Genomic DNA, 26,421 nt, shown 5'->3' on the forward strand with positions numbered 1-26,421 from the left:
TACACTCCATAATTGGTTTATTATCCATTTGTGTAATGCTCTGAAGCTTACAAACAGCAATGAGTTCTCATTTGATTTTCTGAATATTTCTGTGAAGAAGGCAGAACAGATACAGACATTTTCAAAATGGGAAAATCTGTCCTGGCAAAATCGTGTTTATTAAGTACCGAGTGGGTGCTAGAAATTGTGCTAAGGCCCAGGTCTGTACAAAAGCATAACACTGGGCACCCGCCTTGGGGAAGCTTTAGCCTAAGGGAGGAATGAGAGAAAATTGTAGTAAGTGCAATGAAAGAAAAATGTATGGCTGTAGGGTAAGCACTGAATCCAGCCCAGAAGAGAGACAACTATGTTCATATGAAGCTTTCCAAAGGAGGTGCCACTTGACTGGACAAACGACAAAACCCAGACCAACTTGATCAAGCACACCTCTCTTGCTCCAGTTCACTCGTTTGCAAAATGTGATAACAGTCGTACCTATGGCATCAGTGTAGGAGGATTAAGTTACTACCTTAAAAATGCTTAGACAAATGACTGGCATGTAGTAAGTGCTCCATAGTCCTAGTCAGCGATTGTTATAATTATTGTTATTTTCTATCTCTTGAATTGGAAGCCAACAGAACATATTACCTGTTAAAAAGTTAATTACAAGAAAAAATATTTTAAAATAACTAGCAGGCATATACAAATTTTAAAAAATGGAATGGAATGTGAATGTTAAACTTTCAAGAAAATAAAAATAAATGACCCATTTACTACAATCCGATTGTCAGCACTAGTCTCATTTTGAAAAACAGCACAAGTCAGGAACAAGCCAAATTTTCAACCTTTAAAACGCTATAACTTGGATTGAAACAAACAATGGCATAAAAATTCAATAGGTAGATTATTACAGAAAGTATAAAGCTAAAAACAGATTCTGGATAAACAAAATATTTTACATTTAGTTTGCTGTCATAGAATGTAGAATCTCAAAAAGCATAAATCCCACCACTAGTACTACGTAACAATGGCCGTGCTTGGCAGAGTAGATCAGGACACTGCAAAGGTGGTAATGACCAAGTGGGCATGGGGAGTCAGACACGGGAGAATCTTGGCTGAGCCATTTACTGGCAGGTTATTTAGTTTATCTAGACCTCAATTCCTTCATTTATGAAAAGCCAGTAATATCTACCTTATATACTATTATAAAAATTGAATGAAGAAGTACAAATTGAGGGTCTAATAAATCCAGACAATCCTTTCAGCTGAGGGTTCTAAACACAGAATTTGTCTTCAATAAAAATATTTCCATTTTATTTATAACGACTGAAAGTATTCACACCAGTGATTCCATACTGAACATTCAGATTAGAATTTACCAAGATACTGAAATAGGTTATTTGTACAAATTTATAGCAACAGAATCTGGTTAAAACTACACAGTGAAAGAACAAAGTAAAAGTTTGAGTCCTAAACAGAAAAATTAAAGAAGGGTTTGTTAACCCCAAATTTGCTGAAATCTCAACCTATTTTTGGAAATACTGGATGCCAGGTTTCCATGCCAGGAATTTAAGAACTCGGTGCTTAAACTTTTGTTGAAAACAGATGTGGCATTGTATGACATTGGCACCAGATTTCCGGGGCAACACCAGATGCAGAGTTTGGCCAGATACAGAACCCAGAGAATCTGAGGCCACCGCCTACATCCTGCTGCTTCTTTCTCTGCCACACAACCCACAGCCCTATGAGGTCTATTTAAATTCCATTTGAGTTTCACTCCCATGCCAGACACCAGGGAACATTATGTTGGGGGAATGAGTCTCTTGTTATATCCTGATTTGAGCATGTTTAATCAAGTGAATTTTATGTAGTTATAAACTCAATGCCACAATTATCATTAAATGGATACACAAACCCACCAAGTAAGACATCTGGTTGTAATGAATTCACTAATAGTAACATGATATTCAAAAACTCATCAGGAAAAGATGGGAGACTGCCTGTCAGGACAACATAACAAATGGAAACCAAAGCCAATTGTGTTTGCCTCACATCCATTTGTAGAAATTCTGTTCGACTAGCAATACCATATATGTAACAGTATATATACTTCAGTGTACGTTTATATTTTATTATCTCATTTAAAATTTTTAAAATATCAGCTTATAGTCAGAAAGAGAAAGACAAATACCATATGATTTCACTCACATGTGTAAGATAAACAAACACACACACAGACACAGAAAAGTTTGGTGGTTACCAGAGGGGACAGGGAAGCAGGGAGGATGAAAGAGGTAAGGGGGGAACATTTGTATGGTGATGGATGGCAACTAGACCTTTGGTGGTGAACACAATGTAGTCTATACAAGAGTTGAAATATAATGATGTACACCTGAAATTTATATAATGTTATAAACCAATGTGACCTCAATAAAAAAAAAATACCGGGGGGCCGGCCCGGTGGCATAGCGGTTAAGTGCGCATGCTCCGCTGTGGCGGCCAGAGGGTTCGGATCCCGGGCACACACTGATGCACCACTTGTCAAGCCATGCTGTGGCGGCGTCCCATATAAAGTAGAGGATGATGGGCACGGATGTTAGCCCAGGGCCAGTCCTCCTCAGCAAAAAGAGGAGGATTGGCGACAGATGTTAGCTCAGGGCTAATCTTCCTCATGAATAAAAAAAAAATACTGGCTTATATACTACACCCATATCTTTTTTTTTTTTTTGGTGAGGAAGATCAGCCCTGAGCTAACATTCATGCCATTCCTCCTCTTTTTGCTGAGGAAGACCAGCCCTGAGCTAACATCTATTGCCAATCCTCCTCCTTTTTTTTCCCTTTTTCTCCCGAAAACCCCAGTAGATAGTTGTATGTCATAGTTGCACATCCTTCTAGTTGCTGTACGTGGGACTCTGCCTCAGTATGGCTGTGCAAGCAGTGCGTCGGTGCATGCCTGGGATCCAAACCCGGGCCGCCAGTAGCAGAGCTCGCACACTTAACCGCTAAGCCACGGGGCAGCCCCCCTACATCCATATCATTTTAAGATAAATAAATTTACAAAATAATTATTTTTCCAGAATACAGGAAATGTATAAGCCTTCAACTGATTAAAAAAACTAATTACATAAACAAAGTTTCTATACAACAAAAATTAACTGAAAAATGAGAAGAAAGCAATAGTTTAGAAAAAGTTGCAGAAAATACAACATGAAGAGTAATATCTTTACTATATGAAGAGCTTAAAGAAATTGTCAGAAAAGACAATAAAACCCCAATAGATAAATGAAGAAAGAAAATAAAAAGATAATTCGTAAAGAAAATAATTTTAAAGTAAAAATTCTTTAAAAGATAAGCTATCTAGTCAAGAAAACAGCTGTAAATGACCATTAATTCAACAATTTCATTCTACAAATGCTACTGAGTGTCAGCTACTTGCCTGGAGCTCCTGAAGACACAGCAGTGAATAAAGTAAAGATTCACACCATTAATTTGGGAACATAAAAATTAGAATATAACACTTTTGAGATTAAAATGAAACTGGTACCTATTCATGTAGCTAACAACATTTTAACTGTAAACAATTCTTTAGAAAAGGGTCATAGGAATTCTTGCCAAATAAACTAATCAAAAAGGAGGAAAAAGCTACATACAGAAGGCTATCAGAAATCTCATTTATTTATTCATCACTATGTGTTAGCCCCATCACAGGGTAACAGACATCTTTTGGGTTACCACTATATTCCTAGTGCCTAGAGCAGCACCAGAAATGAAAAAGTGCCCAATGAGCATTTGTAAAACGGATGAATAAATACAGAAACACGGTGAACTGTAGTCTGACCTATACAAACTCAATTACACAACTCATTTTATACAAAGTTGAAGTAACAATGTGGAAAAACTCATAATTACAATATATTGCAGGCATATAAGACATAAGCAGAGACAAGGAACAGAAGAAAATGTGCAAAAATTAAACACCTGGAGAGGTTGTGACATGGTGCTAAATATGTAAAGGGATGACATTTAATTTATGTGATAATAGCACCATAGTGTTTTGCAACTGCGTAATTAGGTAACGAATTTTAGCGTCTATTTTTACTTTGCCATCTTCCTCTCTAACAAATGTTTTTACTATCTCTTTGTAATTATTTCCACTTCTTACAGCCTAGCTAGAAAAAAAACAAAACAAACCTACCATTTCCTAAGGCATTTCTCCTACTTAGCCAAGAGCTACTTTAAGTTTGAGTTCCTACACACTGCTAATGAATGAAAGAGAAAGAAAGATGAAAAAAGTGAATCTTTGAACGGAGCAGTTGGGAAAACGAAAAGTCTCTGTTAATTCTATAGAGTTTAGACCTGTCAGTGAACTGTCTGAGAATGTGCAGACTGGCATCCCCCTTGCTATCATTATGCCGCTTCTCTTAAAAAGAAGGAATGTCAAAAATGAGTAAAGGCAATAGTTGTAACAGTCTGTTCTAATGGCTATTTTAGCTTGGAAATTCCTTGATTCAGTAGAAGGGCAGATCCAGAAAAGGTGAAGGAACTACTGAAAATGTATTTGTAGGGATGCTTGACATGGAATCTTCAGAACACCTACTGGAAACAGAGAAAAAGCTCTAGAAAAGATAAACAATAATCTACAAAATTAGAGTAAATTTCCAGACAGACATACACACAGAGTTAAAGGAACTGATGGGAAATAATAGTTTCAAATTGTTTTTCAAACACTTTACGCTGACTTTGCAAATGGATTTTTAATTTCTCCAATAGAGCATACTCTGGTAATAAAAGTCTGTGTTAAGAAAAAAGAATTAAATATTTAGGGCAGGATTTATAATGTGAAAAATTAAAATTTGATATAAAAATTGAGATTTTAGTGAAAACATACCAATAGTTATAGTTTAAAACTATACACATTAGTAACAATTTCTCAAATTTTAAAAATTTATTGACAATATTAATGATTTTCTAAACTTGCCACTTAAATGTTTGTACATTTCAAAATGTTCAGTCAGGAAAAAGATACACTTCCAAATGAAAGTTAATCAAAAAAAAGAGGCATAGCAACCCCAACTTGCGGGGAGAACTAAAGAAGTACTGATCTCATTAATGTTATTGATGGCTATTTTTGCACATTTTCCAACTCAGAAATATCTTGCTTACTTCACCTGGATGCTTATCATTTTTAAAGAAGAAAACACTCTTAGAGCAATATTTTACTGTGTGGGGTTTTTGGATCACCTGTCACTGAATCACCCAGGATGATGCTTTATCCAAATGCAGGTTCCAACACCCCATCCCCAGAAATTCTAAGTCAATGGGTCTGGAATGAGCCCACATGTGTGGAATTAAATAATGGCCTTAGAGATAGTAATCCATCTCTCTTCTTCATATGATGCCATTTAAGCCTAAAGAGATTAACTTAATTACCTGAGCCAATTAATAGCAGAGCAAAAACGAAAACCTACAATTGCTACTGCCCAGTCCAATGCTTCTGTTGCTTAATGAGCTTCTGAGCTTCCTTTTTAGTAACTCTTCAGCATATGCTGTAATAGCTACCCTTCCACCTCTATCCACTGCCTGTTTACTCTCTCTGGAGTAATCTCCAAAGTAAAGCAGTAAAACTATATATAAACAAAGGCAAGAAAAATGAAAATAGTTCATATGTTAGGGTGGTGCAGGTCAATTTTATTTATTTTTTTATTCCATTCATACTCTAAGTTATGTAGGCAATAAATCTGCTATTTTAAAAAATAATAATAATTAAGCTTTGATGTATGGAACTGAATTATATCCAACACAAATGAAAACACAGAGGTTAAATCTAACACCTCTTACATTCTTAATAATGAGCAGATTTTTTCCATTATGTTTAAAAAAAAAACTCACAAGATTACTTTGTGTGTTGTGTGTATAAAACTCTCAGAAGTTATATCAAACTATTTTATTTTTTTTAATGCTTTTCCTAAAATACTAGCTTAAAGCCCTATGGATTCATGAGAAAGACTTCTTATACAGCACGTCACCCCAGTTCTTCACACAATCTGCTCAGCCCTGCGAGAAAACCAATGGGCAACTTTGCTCTGGAGAGAAAGGCATACACCAGGATGTAAAAATAGATGAAACAAATGGTATGCCTGGGTCCAAATGTGGAAAGCCTTCCTTAATTTATCCATTCAGTCTTGAGCCAACTAATTCTTTAAGACTTGACTCAAGACCAAGTCCTTTAAGACCTAGCTCCATATAATATGATGCAACTTTTTTTAAAAGAACATATACACAAACAATAGTAAGCACTTTTTAAGGATGTCTGTGTGTGTGTGTGTGTGTGTGTGTGTGTATGCATGTTAATGCATTGAAAAGGACTTGAAATATACATACATCAAAAATAGATTTACTTCTCCAAAGATGTGGAGGGGTGCAGCATTAACGCTTCAATTTTTAAGGAGAATGTATTCATTACTTGTGTACCTGGAAGTGTTTCTAATTCCCAGACTTCATTAGATGCCCTTTTTTGCACATCTCTGTAACTCCCGCAGAAGTCTAAAAAAGCAGTGAGCTCACTATCTATCATAAATGCTGGTTTTGTCTTACTTTTCCTCCTGAAAGATAAGCCTTGTGTCCTCTTCAGTAAGCACATCATTTTTAGAGTGCCTGACATGGTATACAATGTTTGTTGAATGCACACTCTGAACCTCCTAGGCAACTAAGTTATTCAAGGAAAGAATCCTTAGGCTATTTCTAAAAGATCGCTAGTCAGAAATTTTCCTTTCAACACACACTTTAAAAAAGACAGTTTGGTATAGTGGCTAAGAAGCTAGGCTTAGAGTTATAAAGTTCTGCTTTTAAATTAAACTCTGCATGATGAACTGCAGATCAATCCTTAAACAAGTTACTCAATCGTCGTTTCCCTCATCTATAAAATATGGATGAGAATATCTTCCTCCTACATTTGTGGGGAAGATTAAAAGGGAATATTTATAAATTAATTAGCACAGTATCTGACACTCAACAAATGGTAGTCATCATTATTCTTTTTATCCTCAATTATTAATATTAAAACAATTGCATATAATTTTTTGCTAATCAGAAAGAGTTAATAAAATGTTAAAAACATCTACCTTACTTCTACAGAACAACAAACTCGAACAATCTAGCTAATGTAAGCAATGAAACTAATAATTTGAAGTCCATCGGGTCTATGCAAGCAAAAAATGAATACCTCAATTAATTTGGCAGAGTAACTTCCATACTGATACAGGGAAATTATGCATTTTTAACCTCCATTCCAATAAGAAAAGTTTTAATCATCTTACTTCAGACTAAAAATGTTCACATTCAGTTCCTACACATCATTAAGCTGTACATCACTATTCTTCTTGAGGAATATGCTAACTATCCAAGTTATTAACATGCCAACAGTGCTCAATGATGCCTTCCACAGTTAATTGGCCAAGAAATCTTATCCAAAAAAAACGTAATGAATAAGTTCACAGTGAAGTTCAGAGGATGCTTTGGATAAAGATCTGTAGTTAATTTTTTTGAAACCACTGTTTGTTTTGAGTTGATACCTCTTTTTTTATGAAAATAATCAGCATTTATATTTCACCTTATCATAACCAATTATAATATATCATAAAATGAGTTCATCTTAGATCAGCTATCCAAAGCACATCGCTTAATTCCACAAATAATTACTAAGCATCCAAGATATTCTAGGCCGAAAAATTAATAATTAATTCCCAAAAAGAGGTAAGGAAATAATTTTCTTATACATATTAAAAACCAGATATGTTAGAGAAAGGAAGTCTACAGAATCAAATGAAGTTAACAGAATTTGTTAAAACTTTATTTTAACATCAGTCTCCTCAAAACATTTAAATTCTCTATTGAGTCCTCTGATATTAACCAAATTCAATATCACAGTATCTCTAATTTATATATGTGATATGTATATGTATGTATGTGCACATGTGTATGCATGTATGTATATCAATCACTTGCCTCTAGTAAATTATTTCCTCTGCAAGCAACATACCTGTTCAAAAAGATAAAAAACAGACCTGAACACCCCGGTAAACTCAAGAAAATATGTTACCTGTGCCTACTCTATAATTTTCTATCACAAAAACAGAAGAAACACAACAGGTGCAGAACTGGGCCTATTTCATCAACAGCTGTAATGGTTAACTGGTTCTTAATTATTCTCTCACGTAGTTTTATAACGTTACTTCAGCTAAGGAATACTTTTCAAAAATTATCAATGATTCTACTTCCTCAGTCCCTTAAAAAGGCAATGTCCAGTCTCAAATTTGATGTAGATTACTTTCCTGCTGCTGGTGCAACTGAGAAAATTCAACAAAACAACTCTGTTGCATTTAGTACTCAAGGCAAAAGCAAGACTCTATACGTAAAAACACTAATAAGTTTAACGAACAAAACACAGTTGTTAATGTAATCAGGGAACCACAATTTGCAATTACTACAACATAGCTCACCTGTTCGTTTTTGCAAAGCCACACGCTGTTTCCACTTAACACAGTAAAAATTTTAGATTTATACCCTCTCAATTCAAGATAGCCACATTTCTCAGGTGGAACAACTGCTTGAGGCTGCGAGGAAAGGGGTTGCGATTTCAGTGCATTTAACAGTATGCTGATCCAGTCATTTCTCTCTTCTGAAAACAAAGACAGGAGAAAATACATACATCCATATTTATATGAGTTATACAGACATAGAAACATGAACAAAGGATCTACTCTCTCTGCCAACACATAATTCACAGATTCTTTCCCGCAACCAGAATCTAAGTGCTATTGCAGGCAGGGCCAAAGATTCCATTCTGTAAGGGAAAAGAAATAGCACTTACTACTCAGTTGTCCCGTAACTATTACCATTGGCTTCACCTGGGAACTTATCAGAAATGCAAAATCTCAGTTTTCACTCCAGACCTGATGAATCAGAATCTTCATTCTTAAGAAGATCCCCAGGTGATTCGAATCCATGTTAATGGTTTTAGATTATTCATAAGATTGGATTTTCTCTTTTAATGTTAGAAAGTAATATTGTTACCAAACAGTTAACAGATTGTACCTGGCAATTCAGTTACTCAAATGCCCCAAAAATCGTACTTTCTAATAGTCACTTGGAACTTACTCTGCTTAAGAGTATGCTTGCCTAGATATTCACTCACCCATTCCATTCTCACCAGTCGCTAACAATAGCATCTCATCTGGTAAATTAAAACTTAGTTCTCTCCTTTGGCAAAAGTTAAGTGACCTTCAACTATGTACAACACACTGTGTTACAGGCATAGGAATTCGATCTAGTCCCCAAAGAGCAATCAAAGCTATAAGTCAAGTTAGAGATGAACGCATAATGGAACACAGAATACTATAAATGTCATACAAATGGTATCAAAAAATATATGAGTCAATTCAATGGAGGTAAGTGATTTTCTGAAGGTCATACAGCAAGTTAGTATTAAAATTAGGAGAATCAAATGTTTTAACTCTCAGACACTTGTTCTTGGCACTATGAAAAAAGCACTATTTGTGCTAGGTCTTGAGAATGAGGAGCAATTCAAAAGACAAAACTGGGGTGTAGGTGAGGGAAGAGCAGAACTTTACAGCTCTAAGCAGAGGAAAACTTACGAACAAAAGCAGAAAGAACCAACATCTGTTCAGGGACTTACTGACAGAGGAGCATATCCATAATTTTGAACTCACAAGGAAATAATGGGGAAATGGCTAGAGATTCTGGAGTGCTTATGTAAGGAATTTTGTCTTTATTATGGAGGCAAAGGAAAATCATTTCAGGATTCTTAGCAAGGAAGGGACATGATTAGGATGATGATACATAGACCAAACTGGAAGTTTGGAGACCAGGAATAAGCAAGAAAGACTTAAATTACAATGAAAATGGAAACAAAAGAACATACGAATAATCAAGACATTAAAGGGACTAAAAAATAGCTGAGGTTTTAAATATGTTTGCAGGTGTTCACAAAAAAATTAAATTACTCAGAATGAAAAGTAGCTTGGTATCATGAATTTACCAGACAAAGAAGGTAGAAGGTTCCATTTTATTAACAGAACCACCTCAGGTTTTCAGTGCCCTGGCATGAGCATCTAGGCAGACTGAGAGCAACATGTGAATGAAGGTATTCTCTACAAGAGAAGACTCACAGAAGTAGATAAAGGTTTAATGGAAAAAGAGAAGAAACGGACAAACCTTGAGGTACAACTGTATCTATGAGGCTGGAAAATGGGCTAGCAAAAAACAACTGGAGAAGTGGTTATCAAGGCAAAAGGGAAAAAAACCAAACAGACTGAATTCCAGGTAGGAAAAATTTTCAAGAAGGAAAGAGTAAGTAGGAAGCAAGCTTGAGAAATTAAATAGTCTCTCAGATCCTTCTAAGACAGGTTTGGCCAGAATAACTTCATTGCGGATTGAAATGTCTCCATTTTAGACTTGCTCGCACTCAAACATGAATCCAATGTTACCTCACAATATGAGTCTTAATTTTTAAATCATCTTCATTCTCACTCACCTTCAAAACTACTAAAATCAGTTTCTTGTGTCTTTAATGACCAAGACCAAAATATTTATTAGAAACTCATTCAAAAACACTTTATTGCAGGTGTCACATAATGCCCAGGTAACAGTGCTTGTTCCTGTATATCAGGATGAAATATTTATTGAACCTCCCCAGCATCACTGTAAACTAAAAGACATGCAAATATTCAGGTAACTAAGTCAATGTCAACATACAGGAGCTGCTCTACATTTTACATCTACATAAACAGATCCAGACTGCACTATGATAATTCATTACATTTTCGGTAACAGCAACAGACTGTCCACCTAAGTTGGCTATGACTTGTGATCATTAGTTTCACACAAGATATTCCTGCCAAGTAAATGGTAGATGTTTTTTGTTTACATTAATCCATATAAATCACCGAGTTTGAAATATAGATCATAATTTAATGAAGTGGCCAAAGTGATTGTGGTTTTCCAGATTACTATTAGCATATATTTCAGTTTCTCAGGAAATAATTTGAAACTGGCAATTACATTAACTTAAGCATATTATGGCGGCATCTCAACAAATGGTTCCCTTACAGCCTAGAAGAATTATCTAGCTCCTGAGGGCCTCATTTACTAATAGGAAGTAAACAGTCATGAAGAAGAACAGGAATTAATAGTAACATTCAGTTTATTCTCAATTACCCAGGCCAATGGAGATAAACAGTGATACAGATAATTCAAACACAATAAAAGAGATTACAAGTGTCATTGGTACTTGGCTATGCAATATGTGCATCCTTGGACATGGGGAATATGCTTTGATAAGTCACAATATTCAAAAACAAATCATGATTTCCCCTTGGACAAAGCTAGGCACTATGCTAGCTTTCGTCCACTCTTCACACCAAGGTACTTTTATTCTTTCCAATAACAAATATTTATTGAGTTTCTGTCTTGATTTTAGCACTGTGCTAAGCATCATTCCTTCTGAGAACGTGCTTTGACCTAGAAATGGCTTTGCTCAAAGTAGAACACTCCAGGCTGGAAAAGGACAAAAAACGAGTAGGGGAAATAAAATTGCCACTTTCTTGGGATTATGCTAGAATGTAAATAAAAGGCAACAGCAATTCCCTCAAACCTCAAATTAGTTTTTCAGGCTTTCAGGAATGCCAACTTACAGTGTAAGAATCAAAAAAGCAGGTTAAAAAATCAACGGGAGAGACAATATTCTCTGGACTACTGGATTTAGCAGTAGGCATACTGATGAATAACAAAGGATTAATTATACTAGGGATTACTATGCAAGGGCCATGTAAAGCATTAATAACAGAGTCTAACAAAGTTTAGACAGACCCTTAGCTTTGATACGATAATATAATCTAACTAAAAATCTCTCAACGTAACCAATGATCAATATTAGAGAAGAAATTATGACACACTAGGGTTGTTCTTGAAATTGGTAACCATTCATTCACACAAGTATTTACTGAGTGCCTACTGTGTTGCAAGACCTACTGTGAATACCAGGAATGGAGCAGGGAACAAGACAGACCACGGCCTTACTCTCCTAGAGTTTACACTCTTCTCAAAGGAGGAGGCAATAAAATGTAGATATGTAATACATCACACAGCGACAAGTGCAATGGGACAAAATAAAGCACGAGATGAGGGGCATAAGAAGTTCTACTTTATATAGGGTAATAGAAAAAGCCTAGGAAGGCAGGCGATGGTTAAGCAAAAGCCTAAAGAAGTGGACGTGATGGAGCAAGTCAGGAGGATGGCTGGAGGAAGACCATTCCAGGATAAAGAAAGCAGCAGTGTCAAGGCCCCAAGGCAGCAGCAGGTTTGGCATGTTCAAGGAACAAGAGGCCCCTGAGTGAGTGAGGAGCACAGAAGGCGACAAGGACAGACAGACCAGGGCCAGATCATGAAGGGGCTCTCGGACATCATACATACTTTACTCTCAGTGAGTTGGAAAGACAACACAGCATCTGAAGTGGACTGACATGACCTGACTTCCTGGTTGAATGAGTGCTCTGGCAGCTGTATGGAAAATACGACCGTGGTCAATCAAGGGAGGTTATTACAAGAATCCAGATGGAAGTGGTAGCTTGTATTAGAGTGGTAGCAGTAGAGGTATTGAGAATTAGTCAGAATCCAGACATATTTCCAAAGTCAAATTGATAAGATTTGCTGATGGACTGGATGTGAAACAGGAGAGAGGAAAAGATTCAAGAATGACTCCACAGTGTGTGGCCTATTACATTAGGATAGTCGATCAAAGTATACAACAGAGAACTTTCAATTCCCCTGGCTCTCCCTCCACAGAGCAAACATTCCATGCCTTGCTTCTAAAAACACTGAAGATTCCAAAACTGAGGAGGATTGGCGCATGTTAGCTCAGGGCTGATCGCCTCACAAAAAAAAAAAAAAAAAAAAAAAAATGTGGGCCGGCCCCGTGGCTTGGTGGTTAAGTACGCGCGCTGCAATGCTGGTGGCCCGGGTTCGGATCCCGGGTGCGCATCGAGGCACCACTTCTCCGTCCATCCTGAGGCCGAGTCCCACATACAGCAACTAGAAGGATGTGCAGCTATGACATGCAACTATCTGCTGGGGCTTTGGGGGGAAAAAATAAAATAAATAAAATCTTTAAAAAAAAAATAAAAAAAAATAAAAATAAAAACACTGCAGATTCCAAAACTGGTAAGTCTGCTTACCCAAAACAACTAGGGGAATTTATGTTTTTTATCTCACGTGTTCTTTAAACAAAACAAAACAAAAAGTTTTACAGTATCATAGCTGCCCTACAGAGGGCTGTATGATGTTGTCTAGAAACAGAGTTGAGAATGACACACCTGCATGTCTCCCAGGGGTCTAGAACCGGCTAAGGCGGACAGGAACACGCGACCTGCCGATGAGAGCCAGTACTGAAAATGGCCCTGGAATGGGAATGCCCACTTAGAATTCCTAAGCCTTCTTCTAACTATGAGAACTGTCCACTTGCAACATCACCTGCTTTTCGAAGTGACACATCTGCATGTGTGACCAGAGGTGCCAGGCGAATACAGACTGACTGGAGAGATCATTAGCTGTATGACCCTCTGACTCATTCCAGTGGTTCTGCTTGAGGACAAAAGGAATCAGACTAAATTTCCTGTTTGAGGAAGAGTATTTTTTAAGTGTTATTACTTCAATCTAATTCACTTTCAACTAAGAGCATAACAATATATCACAAGGAAACCTGGGGGAATTAAAGCCTTTGAAAATTTGTGGGGAAAAGATGCCTAATTGTAACCCTACCTTGGCAATGCCAGTGAGCAATGCAGCACGTTAGAAATAGGGACCCTGGTTTCACGGGAGATAAAGGGTAGCCACTGTACATAGGTCATTCCAAACCTTTTCACCAAAAAATGAAGAATGCATCTCTGCTAGGACGTCAAACCACTTCCCCTTTCTGTTCTAAACTTTGATCTCACTTCTTGATTAGACTGAAACAAAGTTTAACTTGGCTTCAAGTTCATTAAGTCAAATATTTCATAAGCCACTATAGTTGATTTCTCAGTTCCCACAAAAATAAAACATAATCGATGATTTGTATACATGGAAGGATGACACAACATTTAATAAAATATATTTTGTATCTTGTTGAAGGCTCCATACTAAATATATAGATACACGTATACCATTTACATATATATACATATACACATACATAACATACACATCTCTACATACACTTACCTTTAAAAATGCGAGTTGTTACTATGTAAAAATGCCTTTCAATGAAAATAACTTAGTAATTTCATGTAGACAGTCTGTTTTTACTAAAGCAGTATTTTCATACTTTCAAAAATTAAAGACCTAAGACTTTAATAATTTATACCAAAGTTAATGAATTTCTTATACTAAGTTTACATCACAAAGATGAACTATTTATCACAGAAGGATTTATTGGTCGATTGTAAACACGTAACTTTTAAACATATGTGGGTTGATACATTCTACTCAAATAAAATATATCTCTTTAACTTCTAACTGCAGGAAGTAAATACGGCTAAACAGATTTTCACACAAGTTGGAAGCTTTATTTAGTATGTCTATCTTAAAATGTGGGCTATGTGGCATATGTGAAATCCACTTTGAGAAGCCAAAGGGAAGGTGATAAAGAAACAAGAAGCAAGAGTCACCTTCGGAGCAATGGAAACCAAAGCAGAAGGAAAGATCATCATGATAGCCAGCAGAAAGGAGCAATGGCACGTGTTTTAAGAAATATCCAAAGAGAAAAACTGTGATTCCAAATATAAATCCCATATCGAGTATCACAGCTGTGCACAACTTTCTGAATTTCAGGCAATGAATCACAAAAAGTGGCGTCTCACATAGGTAGTTCTATATAAAATGCTCTAGGGCAGGGGTTGCCAAACTTTTTCGGTAAAGGGCCACACAGTAAATATGTTAGGTTTTCCTGTAGGCTTTCCTGCAGTTTGCTGCAACTACTCAATGCTGCCACTGAGGCACAAAAGCAGCCATAAGGCAATATGTAAATGAATGAGAGTGGCTGTGCTCTAACAAGTCATTATTCACAAAAACAAGCAGTGGGTCAGATTTAGGCAACAGACCATGGTTTGCCAACTCCTGCTCTAGGCTATAGCTCTCGACATTTTTTTTTTTTTTATTTACCCATTTCATTCCCCAAAGCCCCAGTAGATAGTTGTATGTCATAGCTGCACATCCTTCTAGCTGCTGTATGTGGGACGTGGCCTCAGCAGGGCCAGAGAAGCGGTGCATCAGTGCGCATCTGGGATCCAAACCCGGGCTGCCAGTAGCGGAGTGCACTCACTTAACCGCTAAGCCACGGGGCCGGCCCCCCTCAACATTTTTTTTAATAGCAAGCAAGAAACACTTTTTACATTACACACATGCAATATATACACAGGCATGTTTCACAATACAATATGTACACTTACCAGAAGAGATGCACTTTGATATTTCTTATTCTATTTTATTTTTGTTTGTTTTTGAGCAATTTTTTTTGGTACCCTCAGAAACAACTAAGTTGATCTCACAAATGGATAGTGATTCTCAGTTTGAAAAAAGTTGCCCCAGTACGAACAGCAGCTGGGACTTATTCATTTACTGATTATCCCACGCAATAATGGAAGTTTTCTACAAATACATAACATTTATTGAATGCTTTCTATGTGCCATGCACTAGCCTATGTTCTAGGAATCTAGCAGTTTAAAAAAGACAAATAACGTCCCATAATAGCTAATATTGTTATAGTTTATAAAAGGTGAATATTCCTATGTGTAAAATGGGATAATAATTGTAATACCTACATACTTCATAAGACTATTGTGAAAATGAAGCATTTAGTAGGTCGTCTGACACATATCAAGCATTCACTAAGTTTTCCATATCACCATTATTCAAATAATTAAGCACCAAGAAACACTTTTAGAAAATCAAGTTGAGTTATAATCTATACTAAAATAAAGTAGGCTTTAAAATAGGTTAAAATTCTAATTCTTTGATTAATGAAGACGGCCTCACCTATCAGTCAAAGTACGAAACAGGGAGCTTTTAACCCCCCTAACCCCCCTGGCATTCCCTCCCCCAACCCTACAAAAAAGTCAGAAAAGATTTAAAGATTTAGACTACATCCACAGTTAAAACCTGCCATACATAAACTTCCATAAAACCAACATTTTAATAGTTATAAAAATTATTCTTGCATATTAAATAACTATTTTTGCATTATCAAAACAATGGCTAAAAGGTGAGCCCCATAAAAGCAGAGATCTTTATCTACTTTTTTTCACTACCATACCCCCAGAATTAGAAGTCCTTCGCATTTAGTAGATTCTAAGTATCTGTCACATGCAAAAATAGTGGACAAATGATTTGTCAACTTATTTTCAGCTTTCAAAAAATTAATATAAAATGTAAACTATTTAGGGGCCGGCCCCGTGGCTTAGCGGTTAAGTGCGCGCGCTCCGCTACTGGCGGCCCGGGTTCGGATCCCAGGCGCGCACCGACGCACCGCTTCTCCCGCCATGCTGAGGCTGCATCCCACATACAGCAACTAGAAGGATGTGCAACTATGACATACAACTATCTACTGGGGCTTTGGGGAAAAAAAGGAGGAGGATTGGCAATAGATGTTAGCTCAGAGCCGGTCTTCCTCAGCAAAAAGAGGAGGATTAGCACGGATGTTAGCTCAGGGCTGATCTTCCTCACAAAAAAAATAAATAAATAAAATGTAAACTATTTAAAAGTAATATATTTAAAGACTTCTTGACATTTCTAGCTTAACTGGTTTATTAATCTTCTGATTGGTCAGAAATTAATGTCTGTAAGTTTTATTTATAGGGATGAAGAAATCATCTTACCTTCTTTTTCAACTCTAAAAACAAAAATTCTTTGTGTTGTAACAACTTCAAATTTATTGTCTCCTTGTACTCGTACCGTAGATATAGCAGAAAGGGGAATTATTCCTTTTGAATACTTCTCCTGTATTGGTTAGAGAAAAAGATACATAAAAAGGATTAAAATGAAATTCTCTTGATCTTATCAAAAAATGGGACAATATTCACAAGTGCTTCTCTTTCACAATTTCAATCTAAATTTTTTAAATGACACACAAATAGTATATATCCTCATACACACTTAATATCCCAGAAGGAAAATATTAAATGCCCCTTTCAAGTGAGATGTCTTTTCAATTTTCTCTTCATCTGGAATTAAAAGGCAGAAAAATCAAATGCAAGCAATTGTACTAGACCAGCAATATATAGTCCCAAAGACAGCAGCATGTGCTTTAACACAAGCTGGTCAAAACGATTTTACGGTGTTTGCAGGCATCTGCTGGCCATAACAGGTACTGTAACTGAACCATTTCAAAACTAGTGCTGTTACATATTGTCAACAACAAGAATAGACCTAAGAAACGAGACTGTTGGATTATATCAATGAACCATCTTACTCAATGCTCTGATGATGAAGATCTTAACCTCACAAGCACAGCACTTGATTTTTTATTCCTCAAAGACTAAAGAGTAAAAAAAGACAGATTTGGCTGTTTGCAATTGGCATATATATATTACAGTTTTGCTCAAGGTCATTCTTAAGACTCTTGATAACTTTCTCAGTCTTCATCTTCCTGGACTCTCCTAAACCACTGGCATAATGACCACCCCACAATTTCAACTATTTAGTAAGGGGGTAATATTTACTGGGTCCTGGGTTGGAAAGAAAATTCAAAGAGTATTTATACATTCAAGCAGCCTCAGAATGAAAAACCAGCTAATGTAATGAGAGAAAAGTTTAAAACTGGGTACAAACCATGAGATATAAGAGTACAAAGATGGGAATTCTCAATTCTGCTTTAAAGAGGTCAGAGGTGTTTTCATAGACATGGTGACATTTGAGCCTGACTTTAAGAAACTTTAAGTTTAACCAAATAGATAAGTGGGTATGGAGGGGGCCATCCCAGCCAGAAAGATTGAATAATGGAGGTATAAAGTAGAGAAAACTCTAGAGGAGCCACAACGTAGAGTCAAAGGAGATGAGGCTGAAAACATACATCAAGGTCACATTATGGAAGGTCTTGAATATCAAAAGAGTTTGGGGCTGGCCCCGTAGCATAGTGGGTTAAGTTCAGCATGCTCCACTTTGGCAGCCCGGGTTCGCAGGTCTGGATCCTGGGTGCGGCCCTACACCACTCGTCAGCCATGCTGTGGCGGCAACCACATACAAAATAGAGGAAGACCAGCACAGATGTTAGCTCAAGGGTAATCTTCCTCACCAAAAAAGAAAAAAAGTTTGGACACATCCTTACGGGATTTCTTCTGCTCTTCCCTTCCACAGCATTATCCACAATGACCCTCAATTTGAGCAGGTCCCAAGTATCTGAAACAACTGTTGAAGAGGAGAATGTACTAAACCATTCCATGCAGAGAACAAGTGCCAAGTTCATATCCCTCCCAGCGGTAAACTCCTGCCATACATAGCAGATAGGTAAGAGATGGTCGTTGTCAGCACCATGGCATTCTACTGGGAGGTTTATGTTCTGCTAGTTGAGGAGATATACTATACCATCATGGAATTCCCTCTTAGTTATCTGACAGTTTCTTCTCCTCTACTGCCTCTGCTCCAATCTCCCAACCCTGACTTTATGTGCCCATCAAAATCCTATCCATTCTTTAGTGCCATCTTAAACACCAAGGCCATGAAGGCTTTCCTACGTCCTCCCATGGAGTCAAAATTGAATACAATATTTGAACTGTGATTTAAGAAGACGAGTGGGCAATCTCACAGAAAACGGAGAGGGATATCAAGAAATAAGTAATTATAAAATAACTTTTTCTTATTTTTCATTTTTTTGTTTTATCTTCTCTTGCTAAGAAAGAAAAATCCCTTCTTACTATTTCAACTGCCAACTTTATGTGGAGAATTCTGAAATCTGTCCCTTCCTTCCTTCTCCATTTCAGTCAACTCTACTCCCATATTTCGAGTCATCCATAGTGCACATAACTGCACCATAAGCACCTCAAACTTTAAACCTGAATTATCTCCTGAAAACATACCCTCTCCCTCTACATCTGCCCATTAAAACATCACTCTTCTAGTCAATCAGTCTTAAATAGAATAGTCTTTCACTTGGGTTGATCTTCTGCACCCACATAACTTGGGACTCTCCCCACAGTTACAGTGTCAACTTGCTCCTGGCCACTCCCTGATTCTTTCTAGTCACATGAGCCTTCTTAAGGTTCCCTGAACATATGGTTCTGCTCAACCCAGTGCCTCTGCATACTGTTTGTTCTGCAGGGAATAGTTTTCCATACCCATTTCACATAGTTACTGCCTCTGCATCTGCCATATTTTAGCATGAAGACATGCTCCTGAAGAAAGGCTTCTGACCAACCTCTTCTCTCATTTTTAGTATTTCTTCTAAATTCATTTTTTTAACATTTCCACTGGCCTATATAGCCTACACCCTGATAAATTAATGCCTGATTTGCTGCACAGTCTCCGGATTTGCCTCCCTACTTTCAGCTTGTTTTCCCTTTCCTGCACATTACTATTCACATGTCATATTTGGAGAAAATAAAGAAAAGATTTATGGAGGCAGAGAACAAGATGGGTCTTGAAGTCTGCACAGAATTTTAATGGATGGCAATGGCTAGAGAGATTCGTATGGAATGAAGAGCAAAAACATGGAAGTGAAAACACAGAAAAAGACACGCTCGCGTCTCCTGCAGTGTACACCCAGAGGCTACTGAAAAAGGTCATTGCAAAGAAATACATGACATGATTGGCTTACCAGAGGAAACTCAAGAAATGCAGGTGGGTTACAACGGCAATACTAGCAATACCAGACCACTAAGCGTCCTAGGAATTGAGAGGAGGGGGAGAATGTCTCCCCATTGTCAGGCAACCTAAGACACGGGAAGGGGCAGAGCACCTTCAGGACAGTGTAAGGGCCTCCCTGGCCGTGAGTCTGTAGTGGCTGACGCCAGCGAAAAATCAGAATGTCCAAAAACATTTACACTTTATCCCCTAGGTGACCCATCTGCAAATTTTAGGTTGCCTAAGAATTAGAGGAGCTTATAAAAATACACCTCTAGTGAGATAATTAACTTTTTGCTGAATAAAAGATTACCATTAACCCATTTTTCAAAGGAGAAAAATCCAGCAGCATTGCAGGAAAAGAAACAGGAATAAAAAAAGGAGACTCTCCCTCCTCTAGACCTCTTTAAGAGATTAGAAAACAATTCCTTAAAAAAATAACAACTCACCTACACGCCTGTAATAATGATATTATATTTAACAGATAAGTACTTATGGAAGAGTAATAAAAACAAATAAATTCCCCAGAAGTGATCAAAATGTACTTAACAAGCTAAATACTATGTCACTTTCACCTCAGGAAGTTGTAGTTTCTCTAATGACTAATTTATAATCTATTATAACATCCCAAGATAAATCTCGTTATTTTTAATACTGTAGAGTTGACTTAACATTTCTCTTCTAACAATACAGATAAAAACAATACAGAAAAAAAACCCTACTCAGTGGCAATAGACTCAAAATGACTGCATTTTTCAGTGTAAAATCTTCCTTAAGGAAAGAAATTTGAAAGGATCCCTTGATCCTGTAACACAGACATCTAGGTCAAGTTTGTCATTTATCTAGCACTTTCAGAGAATGAAATGACCACAGGGCAATTCTGCCCACAGCTGAGTGAGAATGGGGGTGAGTTAGACTTCTTGGAGGTGATAAGACATCAAGGCTATTGGGATGACGCCATTTTCAGTAATACAATGAAAGAGTCCTTGCAGAGACATGATTGAGTAGTATCGAGGAAAGTGGAAGAAAACGAGGGAAACAGACAACTCTGCACATTTCCTCTGGAAAGCACCACCACATGCTCCTCAGTGCACATTTGAACACTGCAAGACCCCACTCCTCGGTGCGCGTGACCACTAAAACTGCACACCCAGCTGACAGGGTAGCTGTGGCCACACCAATGCCTTCTGTTCACTGGCCGTGAAGTCCCATCTTCCCAGTCTACCAACTCATCTCTTTTGCCAGAAGGGTCACAACAGAAACTGCCTTTTTTTTTTTTCAGGAAACACCCATCCTAGTGGTTTTGTTTTTTGCCCAGATGAAACCAATCATCTGGATAGTAAGGGGATGAAATGCCACAGAAAATAATCACTTGAATTTTTTTAAAAAATTGATGTTAAACTAAATGACTTGTAATAATTCATTTCAATATGAATTTATCTCAATTTCAAACCAAGGCTGGATCATTTTTATTGCATCAACATCTAAAAATGGAGATATTGCACTGCAGTTGAGATGAGCTTTTAAAGGACAAACAGAGTGAGTCCAACCGGACACACATACTAGAAATTCTCTCTCCCAAATGATCCCCATTTAATAATAATTAATAATGATACCACCACCAACAGAGCCTCAGGACATGAAAGCCTGTCTTATTCCTGAATAAGACATTTCAATCCAACCAGAGAAGGGCACAGGTGCTGAAGAAAACTAGGGGTCAGAGTCCATCACATACAGAGACTACATTGTACCCATTCTAGGCATAGAAATTGTCTCAACATCCAAATGCACAGGCAAACTCAAAACAGTAACTAAGGCAGAAAACCAGCTTTTAAAAAATATTCATCCCAAGCCAGAAAGAGAAAGACAAACACTGTATGATCTCACTCATATGTGGAATATAAACCAACACATGGACAGAGAAAACTGTACTGTGGTTACCAGGGGCAATGGGGGTGGGGGCTGGGCACAAGGGGTAAAGGGAGACATATATATGGTGATGGACAAACAAAAACGTACAACCCAAAATTTCACAATGTTATAAACTATGAAAACATCAATAAAAAAAAAAAATTCATCCACTAGCTTGCAAACCTCAAAGAGATGTGTTTAAATCTATTTGATGCTTTGTCTGGATCACCGCAAAGTGAAACCAAACAATGCTCCTCTAAACCTTCTATTATTCTTGGTATTATAGCATGCAGTGTGTGTTATGTTGCAGTGTGTCTTACTTTCTGTCTAAAAACATATTCTCTTCTGCCCTGTAGGACTGAAGAATCAATATATGAGAGAGAGTCTAAACCTCTATTCGAGCCACAAATATCACCAATAACAGGCAGTGGAAATCTCTAAATAACGAGAAAATAATGTTAAATTATAAGCTATAAAATAAGAGAATGTGGTTAAGTATTAAATGAGTATGTTAAGAGAATGTCTATAGTTAAGACTATAAGATTATCTGATTTTAATTAACTAAAAGTATGGTATATTTATTAATTTCAGCTTTTTATTAAGGAAATTTTCAAATACAGAGAAGTTGAAAGATTAGTACCATGAAGACCCACATGTCCTCCACCGAGATTTTGCAACTGTTAACATCGTCAGTTCTTATTTTATCTAACTATGCATGTGTGCAAATATATATATTCGCAAATATAAATACAGTCGTCTCCCCTTATCTGAGGTTTCGCTTTCCTCAGTTTCAGTTGCCCCCATCAACCACAGTCTGAAAATATTAAATAGAAAATTTGAGAAATAAACAATTCACAAGTTTTAAATTGTGTACCATTCTGAGTATCGTGATGAAATCTCGCACCTTCCCACCCAGGACGTGAATCATCCCTTTGTCCAGTGGATTCAGACCGTATACACTACCCACCTGTTAGTCACTTAGTAGCCATATCTGTTACCAGATTGACTGTCATGGCATTGCAGTGTTTGTGTTCAAGCAACCCTTATTCTACTTAATAATGGCCCCAAATCACAAGAGTAATGATGCTGGCAATTCACATATACCAAAGAGAAGTTACTGTTGTTAAGCTCTTACTGTCCCTAATTTATAAATTAAACTATCATTGGCATGTATGTGTAGGAAAAACCATAGTATACATAGAGTTTGGTACTATCTGTAGTTTCAGGCATTCACTGGGGCTCTTGGAACATATCCTCCGAGGATAAGGAGGTCCTAGTGTATATATAGAGAGACAGAGAGGTAACAGTTGAAAAACATTTGCAGATATAATGACACTTCACTTCTAAATATTTCAGCCTACATCTCCCAAGAATAAAGACATTCTCATAACTAATGAGAAAGACATGATCAAAACAGTATCGTGTCATTAAGACTTAATTACCTAAAGAATATTTTGTAAACACTTTCACATCAAGATTTTCAATGAGCTCTAACTGCAGACAACCTTCCCAGCTTCATCCCCCACAAGTCTCCTTCATATACTCTATTTTCCAATCAGAGAAAACTACTCAATTCTACCATACATGGTACAAGTGAGTTCCTATCTGAGCATCTCATTGTTCTTTCTGCTATCAGGTCCTGTTCTCGGTAGGTTCTTTATACACAATCATTCCTCTTTTTCAAGACTATGGCAAATAAAATCTCAGGCAAGAAGCCTTCCTTGTTTCTTTCACAACCCCTTCTGGAGTACAAACTAACTTTTCCTTGCTTTGCCACTTCCTACTTATAGTTTCATTTTGTAAACATTCCTTAGTGCTCTCTAGGATAAAGGCAATTTCTTATTCAACTGTGTATCACTCACAGCAATTCCTGTAGTTTGTAGAAGATACTCCATAAATTATTAGATATCTGAATTTAAAAAATCTCAGCTTTGGGGCTGGCCCCATGGCACAGTGGTTAAGTTCGCACACTGTGCTTTGGCAGCCCGGGGTTTTCGGGCTCGGATCCCTGGCATGGACCTACACCTCTCACCAAGCCATGCTGGGGTGGTGTCCTACATACAAAATAGAGGAAGACTGGCACAGATGTTAGCTCAGGGACAATCTTCCTCACCAAAAATCCCAATTTTATGTGTCAAGGAAAAGTCAAATTATGAAAAGAGTATTTTATCCCATGCAAATTCTTTTCATGTTGATAATCCAACTTCTATGCTCAAAAACAAAATCGCTTACTTAGTTTACTGAAGTACACTTAGTGTGCATAAAGCAATCTTTGAAAAGTGCAAAATGTTCTTACCTTCTCATTATTGTAATAAGAAATGCTAAGGCCATCAAACTTCACCCATCTCTTCTGAAACATGCGTTTTCTGTAAAATATATGAAATTGTTATTTCACATTTAAGTACCATGAACTTGGATTTTAAATACATTTGCAATATGACTGTGTTGAGTACATTCCCATTTGCTGTTAAACAGTCTAGAAAATAGGCTATGATAATGTGCAGTTTTGGCAATGGTACAAAGGAAAAAATACGTACAATGACACTTTCTAATCAGTTGACCTAAATATTTTTAAAAAATGACTGTTAACAGTGTTGTCATCCACATTTGTAAGCTTGAGTGTAAAACAAAGTGTGGTCAGAAACACTATCATTGCACCCATGTCCCTTAATGGAGATAACCCTTTAATGAAGATAACATAAACTTTCATCCCTCATTAAGTTTATTACATTTATCTTATTTTACCGTAATTTTTGCTTTGGAGTCTGAATAATATTTGGCTAAAATAACAAAGCTTTGTCAATTGGATTTACATAAATTATTTAATTTTGATCAAATAAGCTGTAAAAGCCCTGTCTAAATATAGGGAATCATTTGCAATCATCCAAAATTCACTGAAACATTAACATTTTTCAAAAAAGAATCATATGAAAGGCAAATGCAGTTTAAAATGGTTACAGACTTGAGAAACAAAACAAAATAATGTCATCACATGTTTTCTATTTAAGCTTAAAAGAAAAAAAAAAACTTCTTCTATGTAAGGGAAAAGCGAAGAACCATTTCTACTTGGGTTTGGTTTTTGGTTTGGTCTGGTTTGGTTTCAGGCCCCTTCCCTGAAAGTCAGACAATCCTAAAGGCTTTGAATATCCTTTTCTCTACATGGCTCTCAGTTTGGATGGATAGAATCTAGATACTTTTAGCCCTTACCACAGATAATATATGGAAACTAACTTCCTGCTGGGAAAAAAAGTCATTTCTAAACAAATAGGTAAATAGCAAATATGTCTATCTTTTCCTTTTGCAATTTTCTAACATGTTTAAGATAAGAAATTGGCATAACTTTCTGTGGTTTTCAGAAGATTTAAAGACAGAAAAAGAACTTCAGCAAGTGTGGGGAACGCGTCTTTCGGTCTGTTTCCTGAGTACAACACATTTATTACTCAAGTGAAATATGGTGAGTCTCCCTCATGGATCGTTAGCCAATTTATTCTGCTTAAGATACAATTAGAGCAAATCTGATCAAATGGAGAAAAAGTTCGAAGTTCACCGTGCAGACATTTTCCCATATAAGCACTGAATTAATTATGAAGTAATAAGAACATGTAAAGACCTTAAAATCATATAACCACAACTACTACTCAGCCCTCTTTCCATCTTATTCCCTCATCTTTCTGCTTCTCTTTAACTTCTCTTGGTCTATAACGTGCTTTTTAACATTGCAACATCCAACAGTGTTATAGACATCTGGTTTTTACTTCTTTCACTGGTCCAGAGTTCTTCAAATTCCCAGCATTCAAAGTTAAAAGGTAAAGAATATAAAGCAAACACCCAATAATTACACAGTGGACAGATTTATCACTTCGCACTCATTTCATGTTTATCTCTGTCATACTTAAAGGCAGGTAAAAACACATCTTCCCACACAACCTCAACAGTAATTATGTAATTCAAGACTTTGTTTTGGGCCCCCCTCACTTTACATTGTAAATGGTGGTAAGACAGAGCTCAGTGGGACACAGACTCTTCCATTTTAGAATAAAAATAATCAACATCTATGGGGAGATAGAGGCCTTAGGACCTTCCATTATTCCTCAATTCCCTTTGCTAACTACTCCTTATCTTTCAGAGTTCCACCCAAACCACCCACACAGACATTCCTTCCCTGAGGAGCCAGTCCAAAGCAGATCACAAAGTTACTCTCTCAAAGCACCCTCTCCTTTTCCTCATAGCTCTTAACACAATCTCCAATTACATACATTTGTTTACTTGCTTAATACCGTCTCCCACACCTGCCCTTATGCTTTACAGGGACAAAGTCCAAGAATGTTTCATTGTCTACCATATGATCAGCAACTAACACAGAGACAAATATGGCACTAAAAAAAGAATTTGCTGGGTGAATGAGTGACATGATTAAGCACAGTCCCTTTAACAACAGAGCAAGATGACACACAAGTAAACCTCAAATGAACAGCACTCAATCAGCATCTTTCAAAAGAAAGGTTGGCAGAAAGCAGGTAGACTTCTGAAAACTCAGAATTAAATTCAAAGTTTCAAAACTTGCCAAAGCATAGAGTGAAAAAAGGTTTAGAACCTACTTTAACATGTTTTTCCAGCCTCTTGGACTCATCGCAGCCACCTGAACT

General features: G+C 36.9%; 1 protein-coding gene across 5 annotated transcripts in view; it reads right to left on the reverse strand.

The window, feature by feature from the left end:
• ARAP2 (ArfGAP with RhoGAP domain, ankyrin repeat and PH domain 2) overlaps window positions 1-26,421 on the reverse strand; it is a 181,495-nt gene that overhangs the window by 116,791 nt on the left and 38,283 nt on the right. For all 5 annotated transcript variants that reach the window (XM_087434169.1, XM_087434170.1, XM_087434171.1 and 2 more), the window contains exons 7-9: window positions 24,072-24,141; window positions 16,906-17,026; window positions 8,478-8,656 (exon numbers count right to left, since the gene is read on the reverse strand). In XM_087434169.1, the coding sequence (XP_087290295.1) occupies window positions 8,478-8,656; window positions 16,906-17,026; window positions 24,072-24,141 (370 nt within the window). The remainder of the gene's footprint in view (window positions 1-8,477; window positions 8,657-16,905; window positions 17,027-24,071; window positions 24,142-26,421) is intronic.

Source organism: Ceratotherium simum, chromosome 8, assembly GCF_057802395.1.
Source record: "Ceratotherium simum simum isolate JZ-2026a chromosome 8, ASM5780239v1, whole genome shotgun sequence".
Lineage (NCBI taxonomy): Eukaryota > Metazoa > Chordata > Mammalia > Perissodactyla > Rhinocerotidae > Ceratotherium > Ceratotherium simum.